At 59.7% G+C, this 12839-nt stretch overlaps 1 protein-coding gene across 1 annotated transcript in view; it reads left to right on the plus strand.

Annotated features, from left to right (window-relative positions):
* LOC142475360 (uncharacterized) overlaps nucleotides 1-12839 on the plus strand; it is a 47656-nt gene that overhangs the window by 19607 nt on the left and 15210 nt on the right. Inside the window, exons 4-6 of the mRNA XM_075581275.1 lie at nucleotides 5485-5518; nucleotides 6377-6567; nucleotides 7144-7333. Coding sequence (XP_075437390.1) covers nucleotides 5485-5518; nucleotides 6377-6567; nucleotides 7144-7333 — 415 coding nt within the window. The remainder of the gene's footprint in view (nucleotides 1-5484; nucleotides 5519-6376; nucleotides 6568-7143; nucleotides 7334-12839) is intronic.

The following is a 12839-nucleotide window of genomic DNA, read 5'->3' on the forward strand; positions in this document are numbered from 1 at the left end:
CCCCTCTCCTCCTTCTCTCTCTCACTGTCCCCTCTCCTCCTTCTCTCTCTCACTGTCCCCTCTCCTCCTTCTCTCTCTCACTGTCCCCTCTCCTCCTTCTCTCTCTCACTGTACCCTCTCCTTCTCTCTGTCACTGTCCCCTCTCCTCCTTCTCTCTGTCACTGTCCCCTCTCCTCCTTCCCCCTTGTCACTGTCCCCTCTCCTCCTTCCCCCTGTCACTGTCCCCTCTCCTCCTTCTCTCTGTCACTGTCCCCTCCCCTCCTTCTCTCTGTCACTGTCCCCTCTCCTCCTTCTCTCTGTCACTGTCCCCTCTCCTCCTTCCCCCTTGTCACTGTCCCCTCTCCTCCTCTCTGTCGCTGTCCCCTCCCCTCCTTCTCTCTGTCACTGTCCCCTCGCTTACTTCTCTCTGTCACTGTCCCCTCTCCTTCTCTCTGTCACTGTCCCCTCCCCTCCGTCCCCCTGTCACTGTCCCCTCCCCTCCTTCTCTCTGTCTCCCTATCGGGGATTCACTTCCTTATCCTTCCCGGGCTGCCTGTCCCTATCGGGGATTCACTTCCTTATCCTTCCCGGGCTGCCTGTCCCTATCGGGGATTCACTTCCTTATCCTTCCCGGGCTGCCTGTCCCTATCGGGGATTCACTTCCTTATCCTTCCCGGGCTGCCTGTCCCTATCGGGGATTCAGTTCCTTATCCTTCCCGGGCTGCCTGTCACTATCGGGGAATCTCTTCCTTATCCTTCCCGGGCTGCCAGTCCCTATCTGGGAATCTCTTCCTTATCCTTCCCGGGCTGCCTGTCACTATCGGGGATTCACTTCCTTATCCTTCCCGGGCTGCCTGTCCCTATCGGGGATTCTCTTCCTTATCCTTCCCGGGCTGCCTGTCACTATCGGGGATTCTCTTCCTTATCCTTCCCGGGCTGCCTGTCCCTATCGGGGATTCACTTCCTTATCCTTCCCGGGCTGCCTGTCCCTATCGGCGATTCTCTTCCTTATCCTTCCCGGGCTGCCTGTCCCTATCGGGGATTCTCTTCCTTATCCTTCCCGGGCTGCCTGTCCCTATCTGGGATTCACTTCCTTATCCTTCCCGGGCTGCCTGTCCCTATCGGGGATTCACTTCCTTATCCTTCCCGGGCTGCCTGTCCCTATCGGGGATTCTCTTCCTTATCCTTCCCGGGCTGCCTGTCCCTATCGGGGATTCACTTCCTTATCCTTCCCGGGCTGCCTGTCCCTATCGGGGATTCACTTCCTTATCCTTCCCGGGCTGCCTGTCCCTATCGGGGATTCACTTCCTTATCCTTCCCGGGCTGCCTGTCCCTATCGGGGATTCTCTTCCTTATCCTTCCCGGGCTGCCTGTCCCTATCGGGGATTCTCTTCCTTATCCTTCCCGGGCTGCCTGTCCCTATCGGGGAATCTCTTCCTTATCCTTCCCGGGCTGCCTGTCACTATCGGGGATTCACTTCCTTATCCTTCCCGGGCTGCCTGTCCCTATCGGGGATTCACTTCCTTATCCTTCCCGGGCTGCCTGTCACTATCGGGGATTCACTTCCTTATCCTTCCCGGGCTGCCTGTCACTATCGGGGATTCACTTCCTTATCCTTCCCGGGCTGCCTGTCCCTATCGGGGATTCACTTCCTTATCCTTCCCGGGCTGCATGTCACTATCGGGGATTCACTTCCTTATCCTTCCCGGGCTGCCTGTCACTATCGGGGATTCACTTCCTTATCCTTCCCGGGCTGCCTGTCCCTATCGGGGATTCACTTCCTTATCCTTCCCGGGCTGCCTGTCCCTATCGGGGATTCTCTTCCTTATCCTTCCCGGGCTGCCTGTCCCTATCGGGGATTCACTTCCTTATCCTTCCCGGGCTGCCTGTCACTATCGGGGATTCTCTTCCTTATCCTTCCCGGGCTGCCAGTCCCTATCGGGGATTCACTTCCTTATCCTTCCCGGGCTGCCTGTCCCTATCGGGGATTCACTTCCTTATCCTTCCCGGGCTGCCTGTCCCTATCGGGGATTCACTTCCTTATCCTTCCCGGGCTGCCTGTCCCTATCGGGGATTCACTTCCTTATCCCTTCCGGGCTGCCTGTCCCTATCGGGGATTCACTTCCTTATCCTTCCCGGGCTGCTTGTCCCTGTCGGGGGATTCACTTCCTTATCCTTCCCGGGCTGCCAGTCCCTATCGGGGAATCACTTCCTTATCCTTCACGGGCTGCCTGTCCCTATCGGGGATTCACTTCCTTATCCTTCCCGGGCTGCCTGTCCCTATCGGGGATTCACTTCCTTATCCTTCCCGGGCTGCCTGTCCCTATCGGGGATTCACTTCCTTATCCCTCCCGGGCTGCCTGTCCCTATCGGGGATTCACTTCCTTATCCTTCCCGGGCTGCTTGTCCCTGTCGGGGGATTCACTTCCTTATCCTTCCCGAGCTGCCTGTCCCTATCGGGGATTCACTTCCTTATCCTTCCCGGGCTGCCTGTCACTATCGGGGATTCACTTCCTTATCCTTCCCGGGCTGCCTGTCCCTATCGGGGATTCTCTTCCTTATCCTTCCCGGGCTGCCTGTCCCTATCGGGGATTCACTTCCTTATCCTTCCCGGGCTGCCTGTCCCTATCGGGGATTCACTTCCTTATCCTTCCCGGGCTGCCTGTCCCTATCGGGGATTCTCTTCCTTATCCTTCCCGGGCTGCCTGTCACTATCGGGGATTCTCTTCCTTATCCTTCCCGGGTTGCCTGTCCCTATCGGGGATTCACTTCCTTATCCTTCCCGGGCTGCCTGTCCCTATCGGGGATTCTCTTCCTTATCCTTCCCGGGCTGCCTGTCCCTATCGGGGATTCACTTCCTTATCCTTCCCGGGCTGCCTGTCCCTATCGGGGATTCACTTCCTTATCCTTCCCGGGCTGCCTGTCCCTATCGGGGATTCACTTCCTTATCCTTCCCGGGCTGCCTGTCCCTATCGGGGATTCACTTCCTTATCCTTCCCGGGCTGCCTGTCACTATCGGGGATTCACTTCCTTATCCTTCCCGGGCTGCCTGTCCCTATCGGGGATTCTCTTCCTTATCCTTCCCGGGCTGCCTGTTACTATCGGGGATTCACTTCCTTATCCTTCCCGGGCTGCCTGTCCCTATCGGGGAATCTCTTCCTTATCCTTCCCGGGCTGCCTGTCCCTATCGGGGAATCTCTTCCTTATCCTTCCCGGGCTGCCTGTCCCTATCGGGGATTCACTTCCTTATCCTTCCCGGGCTGCCTGTCCCTATCGGGGATTGACTTCCTTATCCTTCCCGGGCTGCCTGTCCCTATCGGGGATTCACTTCCTTATCCCTCCCGGGCTGCCTGTCCCTATCGGGGATTCACTTCCTTATCCCTCCCGGGCTGCCTGTCCCTATCGGGGATTCACTTCCTTATCCTTCCCGGGCTGCCTGTCCCTATCGGGGAATCTCTTCCTTATCCTTCCCGGGCTGCCTGTCACTATCGGGGATTCTCTTCCTTATCCTTCCCGGGCTGCCTGTCCCTATCGGGGATTCACTTCCTTATCCTTCCCGGGCTGCCTGTCACTATCGGGGATTCACTTCCTTATCCCTCCCGAGCTGCCTGTCCCTATCGGGGATTCACTTCCTTATCCTTCCCGGGCTGCCTGTCCCTATCGGGGATTCTCTTCCTTATCCTTCCCGGGCTGCCTGTCCCTATCGGGGATTCACTTCCTTATCCTTCCGGGCTGCCTGTCCCTATCGGGGATTCACTTCCTTATCCTTCCCGGGCTGCCTGTCCCTATCGGGGATTCACTTCCTTATCCTTCCCGGGCTGCCTGTCACTATCGGGGATTCACTTCCTTATCCCTCCCGGGCTGCCTGTCCCTATCGGGGATTCACTTCCTTATCCTTCCCGGGCTGCCTGTCCCTATCGGGGATTCTCTTCCTTATCCTTCCCGGGCTGCCTGTCCCTATCGGGGATTCTCTTCCTTATCCTTCCCGGGCTGCCTGTCCCTATCGGGGAATCTCTTCCTTAGCCTTCCCGGGCTGCCTGTCCCTATCGGGGATTCACTTCCTTATCCTTCCCGGGCTGCCTGTCCCTATCGGGGATTCACTTCCTTATCCTTCCCGGGCTGCCTGTCCCTATCGGGGATTCACTTCCTTATCCCTCCCGGGCTGCCTGTCCCTATCGGGGATTCACTTCCTTATCCCTCCCGGGCTGCCTGTCCCTATCGGGGATTCACTTCCTTATCCTTCCCGGGCTGCCTGTCCCTATCGGGGAATCTCTTCCTTATCCTTCCCGGGCTGCCTGTCACTATCGGGGATTCTCTTCCTTATCCTTCCCGGGCTGCCTGTCACTATCGGGGATTCTCTTCCTTATCCTTCCCGGGCTGCCTGTCCCTATCGGGGATTCACTTCCTTATCCTTCCCGGGCTGCCTGTCACTATCGGGGATTCACTTCCTTATCCCTCCCGAGCTGCCTGTCCCTATCGGGGATTCACTTCCTTATCCTTCCCGGGCTGCCTGTCCCTATCGGGGATTCTCTTCCTTATCCTTCCCGGGCTGCCTGTCCCTATCGGGGATTCACTTCCTTATCCTTCCCGGGCTGCCTGTCCCTATCGGGGATTCACTTCCTTATCCTTCCCGGGCTGCCTGTCCCTATCGGGGATTCACTTCCTTATCCTTCCCGGGCTGCCTGTCACTATCGGGGATTCACTTCCTTATCCCTCCCGGGCTGCCTGTCCCTATCGGGGATTCACTTCCTTATCCTTCCCGGGCTGCCTGTCCCTATCGGGGATTCTCTTCCTTATCCTTCCCGGGCTGCCTGTCCCTATCGTGGATTCTCTTCCTTATCCTTCCCGGGCTGCCTGTCACTATCGGGGATTCTCTTCCTTATCCTTCCCGGGCTGCCTGTCCCTATCGGGGATTCACTTCCTTATCCTTCCCGGGCTGCCCTCCCCTCTCCTCCTTCCCCCTTGTCACTGTCCCCTCTCCTCCTTCCCCCTGTCACTGTCCCCTCTCCTCCTTCTCTCTGTCACTGTCCCCTCTCCTCCTTCTCTCTGCCACTGTACCCTCTCCTTCTCTCTGTCACTGTCCCCTCTCCTCCTTCTCTCTGTCACTGTCCCCTCTCCTCCTCCTCTCTGTCACTGTCCCCTCACCTCCTTCTCTCTGTCACTGTCCCCTCTCCTCCTTCCCCCTTGTCACTGTCCCCTCTCCTCCTTCTCTCTGTCGCTGTCCCCTCCCCTCCTTCTCTCTGTCACTGTCCCCTCGCTTACTTCTCTCTGTCACTGTCCCCTCTCCTCCTTCTCTCTGTCACTGTCCCCTCCCCTCCGTCCCCCTGTCACTGTCCCCTCCCCTCCTTCTCTCTGTCACTGTCCCCTCTCCTCCTTCTCTCTGTCACTGTCCCCTCTCCTCCTTCCCCCTGTCACTGTCCCCTCTCCTCCTTCTCTCTGTCACTGTCCCTTCTCCTCCGTCCCCCTGTCACTCTGATAACTGAATAATTCCTATATGATTTTCAGCTCCTGCTCTATGGGGACTGAAGGTCCAGGCCTGGTATGTTATATCAGCGCACAACAGGATAGTTCTAATAATAGGGGGGGGGGGGCGGAGTAAAGGAGATTTCTAATAGGGGGAGAGAGTAAAGGGGATTTCTAATAGGGGGGGAGAGTAAAGGGGATTTCTAATAGGGAGAGAGAGTAAAGGGGATTTCTAATAGGGGGAGAGAGTAAAGGAGATTTCTAATAGGGGGAGAGAGTAAAGGGGATTTCTAATAGGGGGAGAGAGTAAAGGGGATTTCTAATAGGGGGAGAGAGTAAAGGGGATTTCTAATAGGGAGAGAGAGTAAAGGGGATTTCTAATAGGGAGAGAGAGTAAAGGGGATTTCTAATAGGGGGAGAGAGTAAAGGAGATTTCTAATAGGGGGAGAGAGTAAAGGGGATTTCTAATAGGGGGAGAGAGTAAAGGGGATTTCTAATAGGGAGAGAGAGTAAAGGGGATTTCTAATAGGGGGAGAGAGTAAAGGGGATTTCTAATAGGGGAGAGAGTAAAGGGGATTTCTAATAGGGGGAGAGAGTAAAGGGGATTTCCAATAGGGAGAGAGAGTAAAGGGGATTTCTAATAGGGAGAGAGAGTAAAGGGGATTTCTAATAGGGGAGAGAGAGTAAAGGGGATTTCTAATAGGGAGAGAGAGTAAAGGGGATTTCTAATAGGGAGAGAGTAAAGGGGATTTCTAATAGGGGGAGAGTAAAGGGGATTTCTAATAGGGGGGAGACTAAAAGGGGATTTCTAATAGGGAGAGAGAGTAAAGGGGATTTCTAATAGGGAGAGAGTAAATGGGATTTCTAATAAGGGGAGAGTAAAGGGGATTTCGAATAGGGGATTTCTAACACGCCCTTCTCCCTGCCTCACAAGATGTCTAGTTACCCGGTAGCTAGGCAGGACGTAGCATGGGGCAGTTTACCTGCCCCCGGGCAAGAGAAGCTGCCCTCCCCTGCTGAGCTGTGTGGGGGAAAGAAGAAGAGACAGAGAATGAATGAGAGAAGAGACATGGTTATGTATTACCATCTCCAGGATCTCAGGAAAAAGCAAAGCAGCATAGACCAGTGAGATACATCATCTATATATAAGTTACATCATCTATATATCAGTTACATCATCTATATATCAGTTACATCATCTATATATCAGTTACATCATCTATATATCAGTTACATCATCTATATATCAGTTACATCATCTATATATCAGTTACATAGTTACATAGTTACACAGTAGTTACATAGTTACATAGTAGATGAGGTTGAAAAAAGACGTACGTCCATCAAGTACAACCTATGCTAAATTTAGACGACAGATACTTTACCCTATATCTGTACTTGCTTATTGATCCAGAGGAAGGCAAACACAAAACCCCAGTGTCATCATCCAATGATATCTCATAAGGGGAAAAATAAATCCCTTCCTGACTCCTAGAATCGGATTAATCCCGGGATCAGCGTCCTTCCCATGTATACTTATTTGGTATATCCCTGTATACCTTTCCCATCTAAAAAGATGTCCAACCTTTTTTTGAACAAATCTATTGTATCTGCCATCACAGTCTCCATGGGTAGTGAATCCCACTCTGTACTGCCCCCGCTGTACCTCCCCATACCCCACGCCCACCTTATTTACCCCAGGTTGAAGTCATTGAAGTGGGGCGGATGTGAGACCAGCGAGTCGGAGATCAGGGCAGAGATAACCGGAGCTGCGGACGCCAGCGCGCAAATCCCAGAGGTCTTCCGCTCCCCTGTAAGGATGGCGGCCTCCGAGAGGGGCGTCAAACCCGGCGACTTCCTCAGCAGCTCTCCCCAGCAGCGCAGGGCCGGGGTAAGAGACCGTGCCACTGATACCGTGCCACAGCAGCGCAGGGCCGGGGTAAGAGACCGTGCCACTGATACCGTGCCACAGCAGCGCAGGGCCGGCGTAAGAGACCGTGCCACTGATACCGTGCCACAGCAGCGCAGGGCCGGGGTAAGAGACCGTGCCACTGATACTGTGCCACAGCAGCGCAGGGCCGGGGTAAGAGACCGTGCCACTGATACTGTGCCACAGCAGCGCAGGGCCGGGGTAAGAGACAGTGCCACTGATACCGTGCCACAGCAGCGCAGGGCCGGGGTAAGACACCGTGCCACTGATACCGTGCCACAGCAGCGCAGGGCCGGGGTAAGAGACCGTGCCACTGATACCGTGCCACAGCAGCGCAGGGCCGGGGTAAGAGACCGTGCCACTGATACCGTGCCACAGCAGGGGCGTGGTAAGAGACCGTGCCACTGATATCGTGCCACAGCAGCGCAGGGCCGGGGTAAGACACCATGCCACTGATACCGTGCCACAGCTGCGCAGGGCCGGGGTAAGACACCGTGCCACTGATACCGTGCCACAGCAGCGCAGGGCCGGGGTAAGAGACCGTGCCACTGATACCGTGCCACAGCAGCGCAGGGCCGGGGTAAGAGACCGTGCCACTGATACCATGCCACAGCAGCGCAGGGCCGGGGTAAGAGACCGTGCCACTGATACCGTGCCACAGCAGCGCAGGGCCGGGGTAAGAGACCGTGCCACTGATACCGTGCCACAGCAGCGCAGGGCCGGGGTAAGACACCGTGCCACTGATACGTGCCACAGCAGGGCAGGGCCGGGGTAAGAGACCGTGCCACTGATACCGTGCCACAGCAGCGCAGGGCCGGGGTAAGAGACCGTGCCACTGATACCGTGCCACAGCAGCGCAGGGCCGGGGTAAGACACCGTGCCACTGACACCGTGCCACAGCAGCGCAGGGCCGGGGTAAGACACCGTGCCACTGATACCGTGCCACAGCAGCGCAGGGCCGGGGTAAGAGACCGTGCCACTGATACCGTGCCACAGCAGGGCCGGGGTAAGAGACCGTGCCACTGACACCGTGCCACAGCAGCGCAGGGCCGGGGTAAGAGACCGTGCCACTGATACCGTGCCACAGCAGCACAGGGCCGGGGTAAGAGACCGTGCCACTGATACCGTGCCACAGCAGCGCAGGGCCGGGGTAAGAGACCGTGCCACTGATACCGTGCCACAGCAGCGCAGGGCCGGGGTAAGACACCGTGCCACTGACACCGTGCCACAGCAGCGCAGGGCCGGGGTAAGAGACCGTGCCACTGATACCGTGCCACAGCAGCGCAGGGCCGGGGTAAGAGACCGTGCCACTGACACCGTGCCACAGCAGCGCAGGGCCGGGGTAAGAGACCGTGCCACTGATACCGTGCCACAGCAGCGCAGGGCCGGGGTAAGAGACCGTGCCACTGATACCGTGCCACAGCAGCGCAGGGCCGGGGTAAGAGACCGTGCCACTGATACCGTGCCACAGCAGCGCAGGGCCGGGGTAAGAGACCGTGCCACTGACACCGTGCCACAGCAGCGCAGGGCCGGGGTAAGAGACCGTGCCACTGATACCGTGCCACAGCAGCGCAGGGCCGGGGTAAGAGACCGTGCCACTGATACCGTGCCACAGCAGCGCAGGGCCGGGGTAAGAGACCGTGTCACTGATACCGTGCCACAGCAGCGCAGGGCCGGGGTAAGAGACCGTGCCACTGACACCGTGCCACAGCAGCGCAGGGCCGGGGTAAGAGACCGTGCCACTGATACCGTGCCACAGCAGCGCAGGGCCGGGGTAAGAGACCGTGCCACTGATACCGTGCCACAGCAGCGCAGGGCCGGGGTAAGAGACCGTGCCACTGATACCGTGCCACAGCAGTGCAGGGCCGGGGTAAGAGACCGTGCCACTGATACCGTGCCACAGCAGCGCAGGGCCGGGGTAAGACACCGTGCCACTGATACGTGCCACAGCAGGGCAGGGCCGGGGTAAGAGACCGTGCCACTGATACCGTGCCACAGCAGCGCAGGGCCGGGGTAAGAGACCGTGCCACTGATACCGTGCCACAGCAGCGCAGGGCCGGGGTAAGACACCGTGCCACTGACACCGTGCCACAGCAGCGCAGGGCCGGGGTAAGACACCGTGCCACTGATACCGTGCCACAGCAGCGCAGGGCCGGGGTAAGAGACCGTGCCACTGATACCGTGCCACAGCAGGGCCGGGGTAAGAGACCGTGCCACTGACACCGTGCCACAGCAGCGCAGGGCCGGGGTAAGAGACCGTGCCACTGATACCGTGCCACAGCAGCACAGGGCCGGGGTAAGAGACCGTGCCACTGATACCGTGCCACAGCAGCGCAGGGCCGGGGTAAGAGACCGTGCCACATACCGTGCCACAGCAGCGCAGGGCCGGGGTAAGAGACCGTGCCACTGATACCGTGCCACAGCAGCGCAGGGCCGGGGTAAGACACCGTGCCACTGACACCGTGCCACAGCAGCGCAGGGCCGGGGTAAGAGACCGTGCCACTGATACCGTGCCACAGCAGCGCAGGGCCGGGGTAAGAGACCGTGCCACTGATACCGTGCCACAGCAGCGCAGGGCCGGGGTAAGAGACCGTGCCACTGATACCGTGCCACAGCAGCGCAGGGCCGGGGTAAGAGACCGTGCCACTGATACCGTGCCACAGCAGCGCAGGGCCGGGGTAAGAGACCGTGCCACTGACACCGTGCCACAGCAGCGCAGGGCCGGGGTAAGAGACCGTGGTACTGATACCGTGCCACAGCAGCGCAGGGCCGGGGTAAGAGACCGTGGTACTGATACCGTGCCACAGCAGCGCAGGGCCGGGGTAAGAGACCGTGCCACTGATACCGTGCCACAGCAGCGCAGGGCCGGGGTAAGAGACCGTGCCACTGATACCGTGCCACAGCAGCGCAGTGCCGGGGTAAGAGACCGTGCCACTGACACCGTGCCACAGCAGCGCAGGGCCGGGGTAAGAGACCGTGCCACTGACACCGTGCCACAGCAGCGCAGGGCCGGGGTAAGAGACCGTGCCACTGACACCGTGCCACAGCAGCGCAGGGCCGGGGTAAGAGACCGTGCCACTGATACCGTGCCACAGCAGCGCAGGGCCGGGGTAAGAGACCGTGCCACTGATACCGTGCCACAGCAGCGCAGGGCCGGGGTAAGAGAGCATGCCACTGATACCGTGCCACAGCAGCGCAGGGCCGGGGTAAGAGACCGTGCCACTGATACCGTGCCACAGCAGCGCAGGGCCGGGGTAAGAGACCGTGCCACTGATACCGTGCCACAGCAGCGCAGGGCCGGGGTAAGACACCGTGCCACTGACACCGTGCCACAGCAGCGCAGGGCCGGGGTAAGAGGCCGTGCCACTGATACCGTGCCACAGCAGTGCAGGGCCGGGGTAAGAGACCGTGCCACTGATACCGTGCCACAGCAGCGCAGGGCCGGGGTAAGACACCGTGCCACTGATACCGTGCCACAGCAGCGCAGGGCCGGGGTAAGAGACCGTGCCACTGACACCGTGCCACAGCAGCGCAGGGCCGGGGTAAGAGACCGTGCCACTGACACCGTGCCACAGCAGCGCAGGGCCGGGGTAAGAGACCGTGCCACTGATACCGTGCCACAGCAGTGCAGGGCCGGGGTAAGAGACCGTGCCACTGATACCGTGCCACAGCAGCGCAGGGCCGGGGTAAGAGAGCGTGCCACTGATACCGTGCCACAGCAGCGCAGGGCCGGGGTAAGAGACCGTGCCACTGATACCGTGCCACAGCAGTGCAGGGCCGGGGTAAGAGACCGTGCCACTGACACCGTGCCACAGCAGCGCAGGGCCGGGGTAAGAGACCGTGCCACTGACACCGTGCCACAGCAGCGCAGGGCCGGGGTAAGAGACCGTGCCACTGATACCGTGCCACAGCAGTGCAGGGCCGGGGTAAGAGACCGTGCCACTGATACCGTGCCACAGCAGCGCAGGGCCGGGGTAAGAGAGCGTGCCACTGATACCGTGCCACAGCAGCGCAGGGCCGGGGTAAGAGACCGTGCCACTGATACCGTGCCACAGCAGTGCAGGGCCGGGGTAAGACACCGTGCCACTGATACTGTGCCACAGCAGTGCAGGGCCGGGGTAAGACACCGTGCCACTGATACTGTGCCACAGCAGCGCAGGGCCGGGGTAAGAGACCGTGCCACTGATACCGTGCCACAGCAGCGCAGGGTCGGGGTAAGAGACCGTGCCACTGATACCGTGCCACAGCAGCGCAGGGCCGGGGTAAGACACCGTGCCACTGATACCGTGCCACAGCAGCACAGGGCCGGGGTAAGACACCGTGCCACTGATACCGTGCCACAGTAGCGCAGGGCCGGGGTAAGAGACCGTGCCACTGATACCGTGCCACAGCAGCGCAGGGCCGGGGTAAGAGACCGTGCCACTGATACCGTGCCACAGCAGCGCAGGGCCGGGGTAAGAGACCGTGCCACTGATACCGTGCCACAGCAGCGCAGGGCCGGGGTAAGACACCTTGCCACAGCAGCGCAGGGCCGGGGTAAGAGACCGTGCCACTGATACCGCGCCACAGCAGCGCAGGGCCGGGGTAAGACACCGTGCCACTGATACCGTGCCACAGCAGCGCAGGGCCGGGGTAAGAGACCGTGCCACTGATACCGTGCCACAGCAGCGCAGGGCCGGGGTAAGAGACCGTGCCACTGATACCGTGCCACAGTAGCGCAGGGCCGGGGTAAGAGACCGTGCCACTGATACCGCGCCACAGCAGCACAGGGCCGGGGTAAGAGACCGTGCCACTGATACCGTGCCACAGCAGCACAGGGCCGGGGTAAGAGACCGTGCCACTGATACCGTGCCACAGCTGCGCAGGGCCGGGGTAAGACACCGTGCCACTGATACCGTGCCACAGCAGCGCAGGGCCGGGGTAAGAGACCGTGCCACTGATACTGTGCCACAGCAGCGCAGGGCCGGGGTAAGAGACCGTGCCACTGATACCGTGCCACAGCAGGGCCGGGGTAAGACACCGTGCCACTGATACCGTGCCACAGCAGCGCAGGGCCGGGGTAAGAGACCGTGCCACTGATACTGTGCCACAGCAGCGCAGGGCCGGGGTAAGACAGTGCCACTGATACCGTGCCACAGCAGCGCAGGGCCGGGGTAAGAGACCGTGCCACTGATACTGTGCCACAGCAGCGCAGGGCCGGGGTAAGAGACCGTGCCACTGATACCGTGCCACAGCAGGGCCGGGGTAAGACACCGTGCCACTGATACCGTGCCACAGCAGCGCAGGGCCGGGGTAAGAGACCGTGCCACTGATACCGTGCCACAGCAGGGCCGGGGTAAGAGACCGTGCCACTGATACCGTGCCACAGCAGCGCAGGGCCGGGGTAAGACACCGTGCCACTGATACTGTGCCACAGCAGCGCAGGGCCGGGGTAAGAGACCGTGCCACTGATACCGTGCCACAGCAG

Source organism: Ascaphus truei, unplaced genomic scaffold (genome assembly GCF_040206685.1).
Source record: "Ascaphus truei isolate aAscTru1 unplaced genomic scaffold, aAscTru1.hap1 HAP1_SCAFFOLD_1187, whole genome shotgun sequence".
NCBI lineage: Eukaryota > Metazoa > Chordata > Amphibia > Anura > Ascaphidae > Ascaphus > Ascaphus truei.